At 63.5% G+C, this 18,865-nt stretch overlaps 4 protein-coding genes across 5 annotated transcripts; 1 reads left to right on the forward strand and 3 right to left on the reverse strand.

Moving 5' to 3' along the window:
* Positions 1–183: 183 nt before the first annotated feature.
* Positions 184–4,776, reverse strand: LOC115912536 (histone H2A.V). Its single transcript, XM_030964128.1, has 5 exons — positions 4,588–4,776; positions 1,821–1,898; positions 987–1,100; positions 783–912; positions 184–503 (listed from the first exon to the last, which is right to left on the reverse strand). The coding sequence occupies exons 1-5, from the start codon at positions 4,774–4,776 to the stop codon at positions 442–444; spliced, it is 573 nt and encodes a 190-aa protein (XP_030819988.1). The 3' UTR covers positions 184–441.
* Positions 4,777–6,693: 1,917 nt separating this feature from the next.
* Positions 6,694–11,671, reverse strand: PURB (purine rich element binding protein B). Its single transcript, XM_030964121.1, is given in 2 exon segments — positions 6,694–11,584; positions 11,587–11,671. Coding segments are annotated over 2 exon segments (1,002 nt in total). The 3' UTR covers positions 6,694–10,667.
* Positions 11,672–13,064: 1,393 nt separating this feature from the next.
* On the reverse strand, positions 13,065–14,680 carry LOC115912541 (cytochrome c oxidase subunit 5B, mitochondrial). 2 transcript variants are annotated; one of them, XM_030964137.1, is made up of 5 exons: positions 14,523–14,629; positions 14,338–14,411; positions 13,775–13,874; positions 13,248–13,407; positions 13,065–13,139 (listed from the first exon to the last, which is right to left on the reverse strand). In XM_030964137.1, exons 1-4 carry the CDS (start codon positions 14,614–14,616, stop codon positions 13,295–13,297), a joined length of 381 nt encoding a protein of 126 aa, XP_030819997.1. In that variant the 5' UTR covers positions 14,617–14,629; the 3' UTR covers positions 13,065–13,139; positions 13,248–13,294. The 2 variants fall into 2 exon arrangements, with proteins under 2 accessions (XP_030819997.1, XP_030819996.1); XM_030964136.1 differs by lacking the exon at positions 13,065–13,139 and having other exon boundaries at positions 13,188–13,407; positions 14,523–14,680.
* A 904-nt stretch (positions 14,681–15,584) lies between these two features.
* On the forward strand, positions 15,585–18,098 carry LOC115912535 (calsenilin-like). Its single transcript, XM_030964126.1, has 8 exons — positions 15,585–15,687; positions 16,575–16,699; positions 16,782–16,851; positions 16,943–17,013; positions 17,245–17,352; positions 17,430–17,525; positions 17,626–17,688; positions 17,955–18,098. Exons 1-8 carry the CDS (start codon positions 15,585–15,587, stop codon positions 18,000–18,002), a joined length of 684 nt encoding a protein of 227 aa, XP_030819986.1. The 3' UTR covers positions 18,003–18,098.
* Positions 18,099–18,865: the final 767 nt, after the last annotated feature.

Below are 18,865 nucleotides of genomic sequence, written 5' to 3' on the forward strand. Positions count from 1 at the left end.
CGCACAAACACTCCTGTGCTGGGCCAGGACAGACGGACAGAGCCGGCCATGTGTTCCCGGGAGGCGGGGCCTTGGGACATGCCCCACCCACCCAACATTTGCATAGTGGGCGGTGCTTGTCCCTCTCCGGTACCGGGGAGGTCCCGACGCCCCCTCCCACCCCACCACTGGAGACAGTCTGGATTTTTGTAAAAAATGGTTTATGGGTTCCATTTTTGTATAAAACGCGGGGGCAGCCAAGCCCCTCGCCCACCCCCAGCTGCTGCCCCACAGCCCACGGTGTGTCCTACTCAGAATCTAAACCCATCCCAATGCTTCCTCTACAGTCAATCCTCTATGCTCTTCCCTTCAACTATTCCTTAAAAAAATCCCTCGTGTCCCCGAGATGTTCCTGTGCCCAGGTACAGTACGATGACGGGGGGATCTGGTGCTGCGCTCCCTCTACGCCGTTTTCTGCTGTCCCTTCTTTCCAATCAGAGACTTGTGGATGTGGGGAATGACACCTGCAGAGAGGAGGGGAGAAATCCTGTGAAGCCACCTGCAGAATTCCCAAGAACTGCAAAAAAACCTCAATTCCCCATTTTGTGAATGTCAGGCGGATCCCCCTCAGTGTGAATCGAGGGAAGCAGCAAGCCCGGGTGCTTATGCCAAATTCCTGTCAAATTCCCCTCCTTGCCACAATCCTTGTCCCCACGTCCCCTCCTTGCCCCAATCCCTGTCTGGTTTCCCCCGTTCTCTCCCTGCCCCAGTCCCCCCCAGGAGGAGCAGGGAGCCAGGCCCACCTCCTCCGGCGATGGTGGCTTTGATCAGCGAGTCGAGCTCCTCATCGCCGCGGATGGCCAGCTGCAGGTGCCGGGGCGTGATCCGCTTCACTTTGAGATCCTTGGACGCGTTCCCGGCCAGCTCCAGCACCTGCAGGAGGGCGGGAGTGGGTGGGAATGCCCGGGGCAGGGGGCTGCGGGGGCTGCAGAGGAAGGGGGCCCTACCTCAGCGGTCAGGTACTCGAGGATGGCCGCGCTGTACACGGCCGCCGTGGCTCCCACGCGCCCGTGGCTGGTGGTCCGAGTCTTCAGGTGCCTGTGGATGCGGCCCACTGGGAACTGGGGGGCAATTAGCGACCTCGTTAACACCCACAGCCCCCACAGCGTACACATTTACACACTGCACGGCTGATTTGGGTGCAACTCTCCAAACAGATCATAATCTGATTCATTTATTACTAGTTAATAGCTAATATTAACATATGTTATAATAACACATGATATTTTTATGATATGTATTGACATGTTTTTACGATATATATTTATATGTGAATAACATAAATATTATAAAATATAAATATATATTTATATATTTTATTATACATAGATCTCATAAATTATAATTTACTAAAATGTATATAAGTGTATATGTGTATATGTTATATCTTGTATTGCATAAAATAACTGTATTTTAATTAAAATAATTATTTTTAAAATATTATAATAAAATATATAATAAAAATACCATAACAAAATATATATTATATAATTATATAAAGTATTGTAATGTATAATAATAGAATATAGAAATGTTATATTATAAATATTAGGCTATAAAAATACATAAACTATTATAACATGAAATATTATAATATAAAATGTTATAACAAAATATAATAATATCATACTTCTCCCAATTACTCCTCCCATCCCCTGTGTCCCCCGTGACAGCAAACCCCCCCTGCAAGCCCCCCATGGCTCCATAGCCCTCCCAGTGCCAAAACACGCAGTTCTGACCCCAAAGCAGAGGCGTGGGGGTGCCCAGCACCCTGAGCATACCTGCAGCCCGGCCCTCTGGGAGCGTGACACGGCCTTGGCCTTGGCCTTGCCGCTGTCCTTGCCCGCCTTGCCGCCAGCCTGGGGGAGAAAGGGGCCCGTTAATTAATCTAATCAGCCCCTGAATCCAAACAATCTCGTTAATTCTAAGCCAGAGGGACCTGCTGCAGGATAAGCTGGCAGCTCCCTGGCAACTCAGGGCCGCTCGAACCACGTGGATTCAAGGGGATAAACAAGGGAGGTTTTCAGGGTGCAGCAGCTGCTCCCTCACCCAGGGGTCTCATCGTGCTGCCACTACTCCCAGTATGTTCTAGAAAATGCCAAATGAGGGAGAAACAGCCCAAAATCCCATTGCTGAGTTGTGAATCCAGTTTGTTTTCAGATCGGATTTCTCCACATGCTGACACTGGGCAGGGCGCTGTTCCTGCACATGGGAATGTGAATCCTGTGGGATTCGGGGGCAATTCCCCTCCTACTCCAGAGTGGAAATCACCAGGAGCCCCAGAAATGGTGGGTTTAATGAAAACCACGTTGGGAGGGGTGGAAATGCCAAAGCCAAGAGTTTGGGAGTTGCTGAGTAACAAGGAAGAGAGAACGGGCTCTCCCATCCGCTGCCAGGAAATCCACGGATTCCAGGGATATGGGAAGCCCCTATGACATCATTAATCACTAATGAGATCTGTTCCTAATGAAGGTGAGAGCCCTGGGTGACGCAGGAAAGCAGAGGGAGCTGCACCTTCCCAGTGGGAAAGACGTCAGCAACCCAAAACCCGCTCCAGGTAAAAAAAACAGGGATAAGAATCCCCAAAACCAAGTTTTCCAGCCCACAGAAAGACAAGGTAGCCTGTAAACACCCTGGATATTCACAATCCCTGTTTTTCTAGAATATATTGATCCCACAATCCCCATCCCCTCTACAAAGGAGGAATTTTGGCTCATGGAGAGGGAGCTGAAAGGATTCAGACACACCAGGAGAGCAAGTGGAGCACGTTAATCCTTAAAATAAGATGCTGGTTAATCTGGGAATGTCCAAGCTCTGGGTCCAATCCCAGCCAGGTGGGAGTTAACACAACGATCAGTTCAAACATTGGAAAAAAAAATTAGTCACGAGGGGGGCATTAATTAATCCCGAGGTGATTAAAGCAAGCAGAGGGCGCCGGGTGAGGCCATGGGGGACCCAGCAAATCCTCTCCCTAGCAGTTACTTTCAACAGGAGAAAACATTGCTGCATCAAACTGCTGAACTCAAGGGGGGCGTTTTGGGGGTGGATTCGAGGGGTGGAAATGGAGATTTATGGGAAAGGAAGGGGGAGGCAAGGGGGATTTGTGGATATTTCCTTGCCCCAGGAATAACAAGCAGCGTTGGGAAAAGCACTGGCTGTTCCCACTGCGGGCTTTTATCAGCCAGCTGTGAATTTCCCACTGCCCCAGCAGGTTTTCCAGCTCGGAGCTGCCTGCCCGACACATTTTCACAGGGGGGTTGACTACCAAGAGCAAGAAAGGTCTGGCTGTGGAAATCCCGAGGTTTGTCCCGATGGGAAGTTCCCCCAGCCCAGGTGCTTCCTGCTCCCTATGGGAAATCATCCCTCCCCCTCGTGCTGGGAGTGAGGGTTCCAGGACTCCTCCCTCCTGAGGGGGCAATCCCCAGCAATTCTCTCCTCACCCTCCGGCTTGGGACAATCCTTGTGGCATCTCCATCCCTCCTCTCCACCACAGCCCCTCGCTGGGAGCACATTCCCGACCTAAATCCTCCCTCCCTGGCTCTGACCCGCTGGCTCCTTCACGGCAGGCAAACTTTTTTTTTTCTTCTTATTGCTTCAAACAGGATAAAAGCCCTGCAAGCAGCAACTTCTTATCTCGTGCCGCACATTCCCAGACATCCCCGAGCACAAGTTCTTGGCGGCAGCAGGAGTTGCATAACCCAACGGCGTTGCCATTACCGCGGAGGGACCGGGACCCTCACCGCCGGCTCCGGAGCCACCAGCGAACCCACCGGTGGATCCCCAGAACCCCCCAAGCCCCCTGCGGACCCACAGAACCTCTCCCGTGGATCTTCGGAGAACGACAGAACCCCCGCGGCTGCACAGAACCGCCCGAGCCCCCTGCAAACCCACAGAACCCGCCTGTGGAACCACAGAACGCTCCCGCTGACCCGCGGAACCCCCCCAGGGACCCTGCCGATCCACGGAACCCCGTAACCCACATCCCCCTGCCCGCCTTGGCTGACAGCTCCATACCCGGCCGCCCCCATTCCCCCTGCGGGCCCACAGGAACGGGGCACCGGGCAGAATGAACTCCCCGTTCCTCCCCCCGGACCGGGCCGTTTCCCCGGGAAGCGGGCCGAGATGTGTCCGCGTAACCCCGGAGGAGGCGCCGGGCGGTTGACAGAGCCAGCTTGGGCCCCTCGATCGACGTTTCCCTCACGACAGCCGCTTCCTGCCGTCCAACCGCCCCGCAACCGGCACAAGCCACGGCCGAGGAGACCCCGGCCGCAACCGCGCCGCTCTGACAGCGCGGGACGGCACCGGCGGGGCCGGGCTTGGAGGGCAGGACATACCCCCTGCCCAGGAACCAGGCGGCAGCGGGCACGGGGCACCGGGAGAGCGCCGGGCCGGACCCAAGGTCACAGACCGGGGCCCGGCCCCCTCCCCCCGCCCGGCCTGTGCTGACAGCGGCGCCCATTGGCGGCCCCACGGGGCCCGGCTCTACCCGGCCGCGCTGTCCTGGCCGGCCCCCCGAGTCCCGAGCCGCACTGCTGCCCCTGCCCTCACCATGGTACCGCCGCCGCCGTCCGAACCCCAAAGCCACCGCCGCGCCCGACCCGCCTCAGGAGCCGCCAGACAATGACCCGCCCGGGCGGGGGCGGCGGGCCGCGCCGCGTCGCCACCAATCACCGCCTCCCATACTAGTTTGAACATCCCGCGGTGCCCAATGGGCGAGCCGCTTCTTTTCCCGTCCATCGCTGGCTCCGCCCAGCGGCTCGTTTAACGGCTGTGTTGCCTTTGCACACGGCACGCAGCGGGGTGAGGGCGGGGCGCCCTCGCGTCGGTGACGTCACCGCCCGGCGAATAGCAATAACGAACGCGGCGATGAGAGGCGGGGTTATGATGATGGACAGCTGGATGATCCAATTGAAAATGGGTGCTGTTTCCCGCCCATTCCATGGCTCCGCCCCGGGTCGTGTTTGTGTGAGGGAACCGGGGGGGCGGGTCGTGAGGGGAGCGCGGGGGTTTGGCGGCTCCGGGGGCTTCGCTCCTCCGGCGCTGCTCGGGGCTGAGAGGGGAGCCGGCCCGGGGATACCCGGGCCCGCCAGTGCCTCTGGTGCAGTACACACATAACCCGGCGCTGCTCCGTAGGATGAGGGAGGAGGGCAGCGGTCGTGAGGTAATACGGACCCCGCCGCCCCCGGGCCGGACTGGAGGCTGGGGCGGACCCCGAGAGGCCGGAGGGTCTGTCACTGGTGACGCCGTTGGGGCCAAAAAGCCCAAAAATTCACGGCACAGTTGGGGGGAAGAGGGCCCCGTTTCCGAGCAAACATGTCACAGCGAATAAAACCTCAGTTCCTCGTGAGGGGCCCCGTTCAGTGCCGAATGGAACCTGACTGTGGGGCGAGCTGAGCACCTGTTCCTGCTCCCCCCCGGCCGTCCCGGTGCCAGTTTCCCTGCACTGGGCAGGGGCGAGGCGGCCCGCGCCCCTCGCTGCAGCTGCCGCGGGGCTCAGGGCGGCCCCCAGTCCCCCTCCCTGCCCCGGCTGCACCGCGGCCCAGGCACGGGCTAGGAGGAGCAGGAGGAGGAGGATGACGAAGGCCCTCCCCGAGGTGCCTGCCCTGCCCCATCAGTTTCCCCCAGTACCGGGCAGGGGGCACCGCGCGTCCCCCGCAGCTGCCGGGGAGGCTGAGCGTGCGCCCACCCCTCATGCCGCAGCTGCTCCCGCACCCCGGCAGTGCCGCACCTGCCCCGGGCAGCAACTGCCGCGGGCTGTGCCCCCCCGGGCTCCATCCAGGGCCCCCCGGCTGTCCCCGGGGCCCCTCCAGCTGTCCCCAGCTCCCCCCATCCCCGGGGCCAGTCGGGGGGGGCCGGAGCAGCTGCGGGGTGCGGTGGGGCCGGGGATGGGGTCGGAGGAGCCGCTCCCCCGGCCGCGGGGATATGCGGGCCGCGGGCTCGGCACGGGGAGGAGCCGCGGGGCGGGCGGGGGTCGCGGCGGGCCCCGGTGACGGTGACAGCGATGGCGGTGACGGCGGCTCATGCGCAGGCCGTCCCCGCGTGTCCTCAGATGAGCCCGAGCCCGCAGGGAGCCGCAGCGCGGGGGGCGGGGGCTGCGGCAGCGCCGGTGGGGACACGGCACGGGCACGGCGGGGACACGGCACACCGCCCTGGGCACCGCACTGTGATGGCACAGCCGTGGGATGGCACACGCGCTTGACACACGGCACGCAGGCGTGTGCATGGCACGCAACGCTTTCACATCTGTGCACACGCACCTGCCTGAGCCATGGCACACACACCACACACGGGCCACGCCGAACCCTGCCAGCCTTACACACGCACACGGCAGGCAGCCATGTGATGGCACAATGCCGTATACTCACTTTACACACACCCACACACACGTTATGCTGTGCACACACCAGCCTGAGATGTCACACACCATGCCTACGCCACGCCAAGCCTCCTCCCTCCCCCCCATGCTGGTACCGCACACCCCCAGCTCCCCTGAGTCAGGCGATCCCCTCAGGACACCCCACGTTCTGTTTGTGCCTTCAGGACATCCTGCACGTCCCTGCAATGCCAAAGGGTGACCACCCCACCCCTCACCACCAGCTCCACCCTGCATGGCCCCCCACGGCACCCCCAAGGAGCAAGTCGGGCCTGGGCTGGTTTTCATTCACTTTTCCGCATACTTTATTTGTTACAAACATACAATTCTTTAAATATAGACTGTAAAACTCCATTTGCAAAAATCTGCTACGTCAGGAGTGCTCGGAGCAGGAGGAGTTCGTCGCGTCGGCCTCGTCTGCGCTAGTGGTAACACCCAGGACCTGCCTCCGGCCCCTGGAGCCGCCCCGCCGGCCGCAGGGAAGGGACACGGGGGCCCCGGCCCCCCCGGCCGCCTAAAGTGCAGGTTTGCTTTAGTTTTTGTTTTTCTTTCATTAAAAAAATAACAGGAATAAAACTTTCTTTTTTTTTCTCTTTTCGGCAAAGGGACGTCATGGCGAGCGCTCGGGGAGGGAGGCGGCGCTCCCGGGATCTGCTGCTCCGAGGAGGATCCGCTGCTCGGAGGAGGATCCAACATTCATGGGATCCAGTTCTCAGGGGATCCAACTCTCCGAGGAGGATCTGCTGCTTGGAGAAGAACCCAGCTCGAAGAGGAGGGTCTAGTGTTTGGAGGATCCAACTCTCAGAGGATCCAGCTCTCGGAGGATCCAACTTGGAGGAGGATCTGGCTCCCGGAGGAGGATCTAGCACTCAGAGAAGGATCTGGTGCTCAGAGGATCCAGCTCTTGGAGGATCCAGTTCTTGAAGGATCCAGCTCTCGAAGGAGGATCGGGCACTCAGAGGATCCAGCTTTCGGAGGATGCCATTCTTGGAGGACCCAGCTGTCAGCGAATCCAACTCTGGGAGCGCGTGGCTCTTGGAGGAGGATGCAGTGCTCTCCCCACCGCTGCTGTCCCAGCCCCATGGCTGGGCTGCCCCGTGTCTGGAGCCACTCTCAGCCGCTGCTCTGAGGCCAGAGCCCCAGGGTGGGATGGGGCTGCAGGCCGTGCCGTGCCGTGCCGTGCTCCTCCCCAGCCGTCCCGCCCGGATCTGGCTGCTCCCGCCAACGCCCAGCCCCGGCTCCGCGTGGCTTGGCCCCGGCAACGCTGGCTCTACCGGCTCCGCGAGGATGAGGAGGGCGAGGAGGGCGAGGGCCTCGCCCTGCAGGAACATCTGGGAGCATCCACGAAGCCCAGACTGGGAATACCTGCTGAGCTCCGCAGTGCACCACCCTGCCTACCCCCAGTGCTCCCTCAGCTGCTCTTTTAAAATCTTTTCCAGTTTTTTTGCGATTTTTTTCCACATTTTGCTTTTTTTATAAGAGGCCAGTGAAGGGCTGGGTTGGTTTTGTCACCAACATGAGGAGCCATGGCGAGGCCCCCCAAGCCAACCCCCACTGCCCCCAAATTGCCTGGAAACAAGGCAGGAGAATCCAAATTTTCTTCTGTATTTTTTAGGGCAAAAAGAACTGAAGCTGTTTGAACTTGCCCTGGAAGCACCACCCGCTCCAGACCCAGCCATTTGGGGTATTTCCAGTGGGTTTTGGGGCGCTGTACAAGACTTCCAATATTCTGTCTGTACAGCCATCATCGCGTTCTCCATCAGCCCCTCTGGGGCAGCAAAGCTGGAAGTACCAGGAATTCAGGATATTTTTCCCCCTATTTGTGGTTTAAAAATAAAAATTAAAAAAAGAAAAAAAAGCAATTTGCCCATTTTCTACAGAATTCAACCCAAAACCCAACCGAATCTGAGCTATGTACACACAGCCATGTCTATACACACAGAGATGGGAAGGGGGCTCGGGAGAGATGCCGGCGTTGTCCCGCTTTCCTGGAAACACCCAACGCCTCCTGGGGGGCTCCAAGAGAAAAAAACCCCCAAACTGCCCCCCAAGATCCCCTCCCCCATGGCCGCTCCCCTCGCTCCAGCTGGCACCTCAAATCCCCTTTTCCCCTATTTTATCTCATTTTGGCTGTTTTTTTCTGCTGTCTTCCCCCGACGTGCTCTGCTCTTCCCACCCAAATGGAGCTGTGGGAGGTTGTGTCCATGGATCCAGCGCTTCTCTGGCCAGGAAAGGCTCCCTGGGCCAACGCCAGGAGCTGCTTTTTTGGGTTTATTACTGGATTTAGGTGGTTTTGCCTTTTTTTTGTTTCCTCTTCCATGTATTTCTAGCCAGCTCCCCAGAGCTGGGCCGGGCCGGCAGCGATTCCGCCGCTCTCCCAGAGTAGAAATAAGGCTAAATCACCGCAATTCAGCCAAAAGAAAGAAACCCAAAGGAATATATATATATTTTTATATATATATATATATATATATATATCTCATCCTCTTCAAAAATAAAAGGAGAGGTCCCGCGGCTGGATGCCGGTGAGTCCCGCGGAGCTGGGAGCGTTTTTCCCCCCAAATCCGTCGTTGCCGTCGTGGTTTATGGATTTTTCTCCGTGGCAAAGAACACAGGACCAGGAGGATGGGTGGATACAGCAGGAATTCACCGGAAAGAGCTGCCTGAGGGTACAAAATACAGTACAGGACACATCGGCCATCGAGGAAGGACTATTGCTCCCGAGTGAGTGAGTGAGGGATCCGGGTCCTTTGCGACGGAGAAGGCTTAAAAACGGGATAAACGGAAGAAATTCGCTTTAAAAATCCCTTTAAAAAGAGCGACGTCGGCGGGAGCGGCGGGAGCAGCGGGATGGGGCCGGGGGCCGGACGGACGGACAGAAGGACAGCGGCGTGGGGGTTCCCCCAGGGGTCTGCGGCCGTTCCTCACTTCCCAATAAATATGGAGAGAGGGAGATGCCGGATCCGTGGTAATAAATTAAGGAGGCAGCTGATTGGGCTCCCAAAAATGGATTAAAAGGAAAAAAAAAAAGAAAAGTCCTAGAAGTGGTGAAACCGTTGGAGAAGAAGAGGCAAAACTTTGGAATGAGAGCGATGGAGTTCAGAGTTATGGGAAAACGGGGTGAAAAACCGGAATTCTGTACAGGGCAGGACTGAGCCGAGGGAGTGAAAAAGAATTAAAAAAAAAAAGACTATTTGAGAGTGGAAAAATGTGTTTAATAGGAGGTGGCTGGAGGGACCAGGCGGCGCCAGGGCCGGGCCCAGGGGGGCAAAAAAAGACAAAAGGAGGCAAAAAATAACAATAAATCTCCAAAATCCACCCCCAAGGTGCCGGGGCCGGGCGTGGCCACGGATTTGGGGCCGGAAAATCCAATTTGGGTGAAGCCAAGGGGCGGATTCCGGCGGGTCCTGGTGAAACGGGGCCGGAGGCGCCTTATTTGGAGAGAAGGGGAAGATGGTTCGCCCCGTCGAGTTTTTCCTTGTGCTTTGTGCCGGCGCCTCCCCCTTCCCGGCGGGAAACGGGGAGGGGGGGGAAAAACGGTCAGAAATCGGCAAAACCGAGGAAATCTTCCCTAACTGCCAGGGAGCCGCCAGCTCGGGGCGGGTTCCAGTTCGGGTGCCTGGAGTTTGCATCCCGAAAAAAAAACCAAAAAACCAAAAATAACCCCCACCCCCAAAAAAAAAACCAAACGTGGAAAGAGGAGGAAAGGGAAAAAAAAAAAAAAAGGAAAATGAAGGGAAAATCACAAGCCGAGGGAACGGCCGTTGGTCCAAGGTGCCTCCGCTGCCCCCCCCGCCCCCGGCGCTGCCGCCGCCGCTCGGCTCCGGGGCCCTCGCGTGCTGGTTTTGATGGGGGGGCACCGGGAGGGGAGGGGGCCGCGGGGGACCCCCTGCCCCCCCCCAAAGCAGCGAGTCCTGGGGTCCGGGGGTCCCATGGTGGGAGCCGGGGAGGGGCCGGGGGGGCCGCGGCACGGTCGGGCCGGTTTCTCTCTCTCCGGTGGCGGCAGGAGCGGGGCTCGGGGACCCCCGCGCCCCACCGCTGCTGGGGGGGGCTCGGGGACCCCTTCATCCCGTTGCTGGGAGCGGGGACCCGGGGGGTTTGGGGACCCCTTCACCCCGTCGCTGGGAGGGGGAAGGGGGGGCTCAAGGACCCCTCTGCCCCGTCGCTGGGAGGGGGGATCGGGGACCCGTTCGCCCCGGGGCTCGGGGGGGGTGGTGGGGGGCCGGCGTCGGGGTCGAGGGCTGGGGGGATCGGCTCAGTCGTCGTCCACGTCGTCGCCGTCGGAGTCGTCACCGGCGCCGCTGCCGCTGCCGGGTCCCGGCGGGCCGGCGCGCCGGTCGTAGAGCTTGTCCCGCTGGCGCTCCTGGATGTCGCGCATCTCCTCGGCGTAGCGGCAGAAGGCGCCGCCGAACTTGGCCCAGGCCTTGTAGGGGACGGTGATGGCGTTGCGGTAGGACGGCTTCACCTCGCTGACCCGCAGGAACACCCCGTACTTGTTGCAGCCCACGTCGAAGAAGAAGCGCTTGGAGTCCACGGTGATGGACGTGCCCTCAGGCAGCTCCCCGTAGAGACCCCCGCCGCCCGGGCCGCCGCCGCCGGGGCCGCCCAGCTCGTCCTCCTCGCCGCCGTAGTCGTCGATGAGCTTGGCCAGGGCGTCGCGGAACTCGATGAGGCCCTGGGCGGGCAGCGCGATGGTCTGGCCGCTCTGCAGCCCGGGGGGGCCTCCCGCGAACCCCCCCGGGCCGCCGGGGCCGCGGTTCACGGTCTGGCGGATGCGCAGGAAGCGCCCGCGCTGGTTCTCCTTGAGGTCCAGGTAGTACTTGCGGTTCTCCCGCACCAGGAACTCGCTCTTGAGGGCGCGGCGGGGCCCGGCGCCGTCCTCGCCCGGCGGCCCCGCGGCCTGGGCCAGCTGCTCGGGGCTGGACGGGCCCAGCTGCGCGTAGTGCTCGATGAAGTCGCCCAGGTAGTCGCGGAACTCGGCGGCCACGGCCATGGAGAGCGTGAGGCGGCTCTTGGAGCCCCCCGCGCCCACCTCGGCGATCTTGAGGAAGCGGCCCTTGGCGTTCTGCTTCACGTCCAGGTAGAAGCGCTTGTTCTGGATGTCCAGCCGCTTGGACGCCAGCTCCTGCGTCTCCTGCTCGGGGCCGGCCGCGCCGCCGCCGCCGGGCCCCGCGCCGGGCCGGCCCCCCCCGCCCCGCCGCGGGCGGTCCCGAACCCGCCGCCGCCGCCGCGCTCGCTGCCGCTGTCCCCGTCCGCCATCTTGTCCGCCCGCCCCGCGCGCCGCCCGCTTCCGGCCCCGCTGCGACACCGCTGACGTCACCGCCGCACCGCCGCCGTCACGTGCGCCGGGGGCCCCGCCCGCCGCGTCCCCGCGCGCCCCCGGCGAAGCTCCGCCCCTTCGCCAGGCCACGCCCCGAAGCCCCCTCCCCACCAATATAATCGCCCCGAGTCCCGCCCCCAGCTGTCAGTCACCGCGGCCACACCTCCCATTGGTCGCGGGGCCCGGGCCCCGCCCCGCAGCCCCCTCCCCTCCATTGAGCGTAGCGCTCCGCTGCCCGGCTGTCAATCACGGCCATCGCTGGCTCCTATTGGCCAACGCGGCCCAGGGCCCCACCCCCCCGGCTGTCAGTCACGGGGGCTAACCGCTCCTATTGGTCATTGAGGCCACGCCCCCAGCTCCTCCCTTCATTGAGCGCAGATTCCCGCACTTCCCTGCTGTCAATCACAGCATCCCGCAGACCCCATTGGCCTGTGTTGTCCAAAGCCCCACCCCCAGCTGTCTCTCACCGTTAGCTCAGCCCCCATTGGCCAGTGAGGCTCACAGCTCCGCCCCCTCCAGCCGGGGGTGCATGATGTCATGGCCAGTCAGCGTGACATCATCGATGACATCATGGCTGGTCAGTGGCACTGGGGCCACACCTCGGACAGGCAAACTCCATCCTCTGCCCCGAGCTGGGCCTGGAGGGCAGAACCCTCCAGAACCTCCTGGAACCCACCAGAACCTGCCAGAACCCACCAGAACCTGCCAGAACCCTCCCTGACCCCAGGTCGGGGTGAGCTGCCCGAGGGGAATCCTTGAGTCAGGGCCACGGCCACCCCTAAGGGACACCCTGGGACCACGCAGGGTCTTTGGGGATCACCTGGGAACCTTCAGCGACCTCCTGAGACCACTTGGGATCACCTGGGATCCTTCAGGAGCCTTCAGGGACCTCCCGTGGATCCTCTGGGGATCTCCTGGCCCCAGGTGGGCTCTCCCCCATCCCCCCCAGGAAATGCAGCCCCCAGTGCTCGGCAGGACAGGCGCCCTGGGACCCTCGTGGGTGACAGCCGTGGGACAGGCCAGCACATGTCTGAGGGGACAAACGGCCCAGGGAGGGTACCCTGATCTGCCCAGGAGGGTGTGGGACCCACGCAGCCCCCTCAGCGCTCAGGGGCTCCTTTGGGAGCCCAAAGGGGACAAAGCCACCATGGGACCCACTCGGTGCGTCCCCCCCACCAGTCCCCAGGGCACAGGGACAATGAGACGGGGTCCCCCCACCCCAAATTCTGCCCCTAGACCACGGCGTCCCCCTCAGAGCCCTCCCCACCCACGGTGACACCCCCAGCACAGACAGAGCCAGGCTCTCCACACAAACTCTTTATGGGGGGACTTGGGGGGTCCAACAGAGCCCCAGGGAGGGGAGGGAGGGGGCCCCCAGCCCCCCAGTGGGGGATCAGTCTGGGGGGATTGGGGGTCCCTCAGAGGGGGATCAGTCTGGGGGGATTTGGGGTCCCTCAGAGGGGGATCAGTCTGGGGGGATTGGGGGTCCCTCAGAGGGGGATCAGTCTGGGGGGATTTGGGGTCCCTCAGAGGGGGATCAGTCTGGGGGGATTTGGGGTCCCTCAGTGGGGCAGCTCGTGGGGGATCAGTTTGTAGTGGGCGCCGCAGGAGGGGCAGCGCTGGGCCTCGCCCTTGTGCAGCCAGAACCAAACCACGTAGCTGTTGTCCTCCTCACCTGGGGAGACAGGGACAGTGTGGGACACACGGACAGGGACAGAGGGACAGGGACAGAGGGACAGGGACAGAGGGACAGTGTGAGACGGAGCACAAGGACAGAAGGGGACGGACAAACGGACAGGAAGACAGGAATGGACACATCAATACCGTGGACAGGCACGGGTGGGAGGATGGACACACAGACAGGAAAGGGACAGACACACAGATACAGGGATGGACGGATAGATGGACAGTTCAAGGACAAGCACACGGACACAGGGACAGACGGACACACGGACACGAGCACAGGACAGATGGACGCGGGGATGGTCAGACGCACAGACACAGGGATGGACAGACACACGGACAGGACCAGCAGCACTCACAGACGCAGCCCACGATGCGCTTGTTGGACACGGAGGGCACGAGGTTGGGATCCTCCTTGGTGCCCGCGTAGCGCTTGGGCCGGAACATGCCGTACGGGTCCTGGGGGCAGGGCAGGGCACCCCGGGCTGTGAGACCCCCCGAGCCCCCCGAGGGCAGCCTGGCCCCGCGAACCCCAACCTGGCAGCCCCAGCTGCACCTCGAGACCCTGTGTGCCTGAGACTCCCCCAAATCTGAGACTCCAGCCCCAGAGCCTGCCGCCCTCCAAGGACACCCCACCTGGAACATCCCCCCCAGATGACCCCGCCACCCCTCAAAGCTCAGGAACCCCCAGATCTCCTCCCCGCTGACCCCTCTGACCCCACTCCTGCCAAGGGCACCGGAACCCTGAAACAACCCGAGCCCCCCGCCCCGCCCTGAGCCCCCCCGCACCCATCCGCCAATCTCTGCCCCTCCAAGGGCAGCCGAACCCCGAAACCGCCCCGGAGCCCCCCGGCACCCCTCGGGCCACCCCCACCCTCCGGCTGACCCCCGCCCCAGCCCCACCGCGCTCCCCGGCACTCACCAGCCCCTTGTTCATGGCCTCCATCACCTTCCGCTCCATCCCGGTCGCCTGCTCCTCATCGCTGGCCAGGTTCCCTGCGGGGCTCCGTCACACCGGGGCTGCACACACCCCACCCCGCCCCGCCCCGCTCCCCCCGCTCCTCCCCGCTGTTCCGCCCCGCTCCCCGCTCCCCCGTCCCCGCTCACCGGGCACGCCGAGCTGGCGGGCGGGCGCGGCGCGGGCGGAGGCCGCGGGCAGGAGCCGCAGGGCCGCGCTCACCCGCAGTAACCTTGAGGCCATGGCGGCGGGACTGGCGGCACTTCCGGCACGGGCGGAAGCGGAAGTGACGTTGGGCGGGACGGCGGGAGCGCCAGATGTAGCGGCGCGCCAGCACCGGAGCCACGCCCACAACCACAGAGCCCCGCCCCTTACGGATGACCCCGCCTCTGGGAATGACTCCGCCCCGTCGTGGCCACACCCTGATGCGGCCCCGCCCCGGTTTTGGCCACACCCTGATGCGGCCCCGCCCCTGGGTGTGGCCCCGCCCCCGGTGCGGGCCCGGTGGTCCCGGTGGGCGGGGCTGAGATTTTGGATGGGAGAGGGGACCCCCGAGGGGACAGGGACAGTGTGGGGGACAGGGGTACTGAGGGGGGACAGGGACACTGGGGGGACAGGGACAGTGTGGGGGACAGGAGCAGCCCCTGGAGGGGACAGGGACAATGTCCCCCAGGCCCTGGGATGGGACACCTCGGGATTTGGGGGGACCCTGGAGGTGACAGGGACACCCCGAGGGGACAGGCCCGATGTCCCCAGGGCTGCGGGACACCCCGCGAGGGGTGGGGACAGCTGCGGGGAGCGGGGACAGCCCCGCCGCCCGCCCTCCGTGCCTCAGTTTCCCCTGCCCGCGCTGCTTACTCATCCCCATCGATCCCATCGATCCCCCGGGCCCGGGGGGGCACTCAGGGACCTTTTCCCCCCCAGTTTCGAGGCCGCTCCGGCGGGACCCTCCCGGCGGTGACCCCAACCCCGGGGGCGCCGCGGGGAGCGGGGGCAGCGGCCCTGGGCCCCTCCCCACAACCACCCCAAACTTCTGTGGGAAAGCGCAAAAACCCGCGGGGAGGGGAGGGCGCCAAGGGAGGAGGAGGAGGAGGAGGAGGAGAGGAGAGGAGGAGAGGAGGGCAGGACGGGCACGGGCAGCACCCGCCCCGCGCTGCCGCAGGAGCCCCGCAGGGCTGGGGGACCCCGGTGCCCCCGGTGCCCCCGGGGCCATGGGCATCCAGGGCATGGAGCTGTGCGCCGTGGCCGTGGTCATCCTCCTCTTCATCGCCGTGCTCAAGCAGTTCGGCATCCTGGAGCCCATCTCTGCCGAAGGTACCCCCCCTCCCCGAGCCCAAATTAACGCTAATTAATGAATTAATGAGGGCTCGGCCCCATTGCCCGGGGACCTCCTGGAGCAGAGCCGGGTTTGGGTCTGGGGTCGTCTCGGGAGGGTCTGGGGGGAAGGACGAAGATTTGGGGGGAAGGACGAAGATTTGGGGCTGGGGGGAGCGGGCAGAGCCCCCAGACCCTCCTGCCGTGCCCTGGCCTGGGGGACCCCCAGAGCATCCCCAAAACACCCGGGATAGGGACCCCCACCTAAAAGAACCAGGATGGGGACCCCCACCCCAAACACCCGGGGAGAACGGGACCCCCACCCCATTAACCCCCAGGAGCCGGCAATGGGGACCCCCGGCGACCCCCAAACCTTCCCAAGGAGGGCCGGGAGGGCTCCGAGCTGGCGCTGACCCCAACAAGCCCCCCGAGGTGGGGGTCACGACCCCACAGGGACCCCCAAACCCTGAGATTGCACACCAGGGACCCGCAAGGCCCCCCCAGGTCCCCTGAGACCCCTCACCCCCCTCTGACAGCGCCTGGGAACGCTCGGGGCTCCCAAGCCCATCCCAGAATTGCTGAACGGCCCCGCAGGGGCTTCCCGGGCGGGAATTATTAATGAAGCATCATTTATTAATTACCTTGCGCCAGGCCGGGCGGGAGCGGCGGCGGCCGAGAGGCGGCTCGGGAACGTTCGGAGCCCCGGGAGTGCGGGGAAAGCCCCGGGACGCGGCAGCCGCGGGGCCCCGGGGAGCTCCGGGGCTGCGGGGCCGTGCGGGGGAGTTCGGGGGTGCAGGGGGGTCCCTAGGGGGTCTCTGCCCCGGGGGGGTGCAGGGGGTCCCTCAGGGGGTCCCTCAGGGGGTCTCTGCCCCGGGCCTCCCCCGCAGACAGCGGCGATCCCGACGTGGAGCTGCCCACGGCCCGGCACCCGCCCGAGGGGCTGGAGCAGCTCCTGGCCCGCACCAAGTTCACCAAGAGCGAGCTGCAGTCCCTCTACCGCGGCTTCAAGAACGTGAGTCGGGGGTAGCGAGCCCGAGCCCCCGAACCCGCGCGTCCCCGCGCTCCCGGGGTCACCGGCGCCGCTCCCCCGGCAGGAGTGTCCCAGCGGGCTCGTGGATGAGGAGACCTTCACGCTCATCTACTCGCGCTTCTTCCCGCACGGCGGTGAGTCGGGGGTCCCCGCAGCCCGGGGGGCTGGGGCAGTACCGGGAGCGGTACCGGGAGCGGTGCCGGGAGTCACGGTCCGGTCCCGCAGACGCCAGCTCCTACGCGCACTTCTTGTTCGACGCCTTCGACGCCGACCGCAACGGGGCTCTGTGCTTCCAGGTGGGAATTCCGGGGGGAACGGCCGTGCCAGCACCGTGATTCATCACATCCTCCTCCTCCTCCTCCTCCTCCTCCTCTCCCCTCCCGGCTGTGGCCGGGTAAAAATACCGGGATCAATAGGGCTGAAATCCCCGGGGCGGCCCGGGATCGATGGGGCGGCGGCTGAAGGGGGGTGAGGGTGGGTGAGGGGGGGGGGGGGGGTGAGGGTCCCTCCCGCCGCCCCCCGCGCAGGATTTCGCCCTGGGGCTCTCGGTGCTGCTGCGGGGCACGGAGCAGCAGAAGCTCAAGTGGACGTTCGACCTCTACGACGTGAACAAGGACGGCTACGTCAGCAAGGAGGTGACACGGGGGGACAGCGGGGGTGGCGGGGTGGGGACAGGCGGGCGGGGGCTGCCAGCGCCCTGTGTCCCCCCCAGGACATGCTGGAGATCATGAAGTCCATCTATGCCATGATGGGCCAGCCCGCCCCGGGGCAGAGCGCGCCCGCCCAGCACGTGGAGCTCTTCTTCCAGGTGAGAATGTCCCCAAGGTGTCCCCAAGGTGTCCCCAGGGTGTCCCCAGGGCCACGCCCGGGCCGCCCCGCCCCGCTGAGCCCCGGCCGCTCCCTTGCAGAAGATGGACAGGAACGGGGACGGCGTGGTGACCTTCGAGGAGTTCCTGGCCACCTGCCAGGAGGTGAGGGGCTTGGGGGGCTCTGGGGGCGCCATCCTCATCCTCCTCATCCTCCTCATCCTCCTTCTGTCCCGGAATGACGCGCTGGGGGCATCAGGGGAGAGGGGCACATGGCGGGAGTGGGACAGGAGAGCAGGGACGGGAGGAGAGGCGCGGGGTTTGGGGCTGGGATGGGAAATGGGGATGCTGGGGACAGGAGGGGACAGGAGGGAGATGGCAAAGGGCGACAAGAGGAGGGGAACACAGGGTCTCTGCTCTCTCCTGCCCAGGACAAGGACATCATGAGCTCCATGCAGATCTTCCACAGCGTGCTCTAGACCCTGCTCCCCCCGGAGCTTTTCTGCTGTTTCAGACGAACCAGAGGCAGGCGAAGTCCAGCATGCGGCTCCCAGAGACGGGACAGGACAAGGACAAGGACAAGGACGACGTTGCCGCCAGAGCCCCCGGGCACGGCACTGCCACCCCAGACTGACCCATTTTGGGGGGCTGAGCCCCCTCGACACGAATCCCCCCCGACGGTGCAGGGACAGCACAAACCCGACCCCAGGGACATGGGGACCCTCGAGATGGGACCCCGGGTGTGGGGGTGTGTCCACATGGCAGCCGTGAGATGGAGCCCCCAAACAGCGACCCAAAGCACGGCCCCTGCTCCCCCAGCAGCGTGGGGAGGGGGATTTTATAAATAAACCAAATGGGGACGATTTGGGGGTGAAATGGAGTCAACGGGGACGGGAGGGACGCGCAGTGTCCCGGTCCCTGTCCTGCTTTCGGGCCCTGCCCGTGGCCCGGTCCCGTCTCCAATTCCCAGTCCCATTCCCAGTCCCTGTCCTGCTCCCAGTCCTGTTCCAGTGCCTCTCCCAGTCCCTGTCCTTGTCCAGCTACCAGTCCCAACTCCCGCTCCCATTTCCATTCCCAGTCCCAGTCCCAGTCCTGTTCCCTCTCCTATTCCCGTTCCCACTCCCACTCCCGTCCCCATTCCCGTCCCCGTTCCCGTCCCCGTCCCCGTTCCCTCTCCCATTCCCGGTCCCGCGGCCCCTCCCCTCAGCCCTCTCCTCTCATTGGCTCTCATTGAACTCTTGGCCCCGCCCCCATGCGCTCCCATTGGGCAGTCCGAAGGGGCGTGGCCTCGGCCGTCTTCAGAGGGCGGGGGCGGCACGTGACGTGACACGTGACGGGGCGG

This window comes from Camarhynchus parvulus, chromosome 22 (assembly GCF_901933205.1).
Source record: "Camarhynchus parvulus chromosome 22, STF_HiC, whole genome shotgun sequence".
In the NCBI taxonomy this organism is placed as follows: Eukaryota; Metazoa; Chordata; class Aves; order Passeriformes; family Thraupidae; genus Camarhynchus; species Camarhynchus parvulus.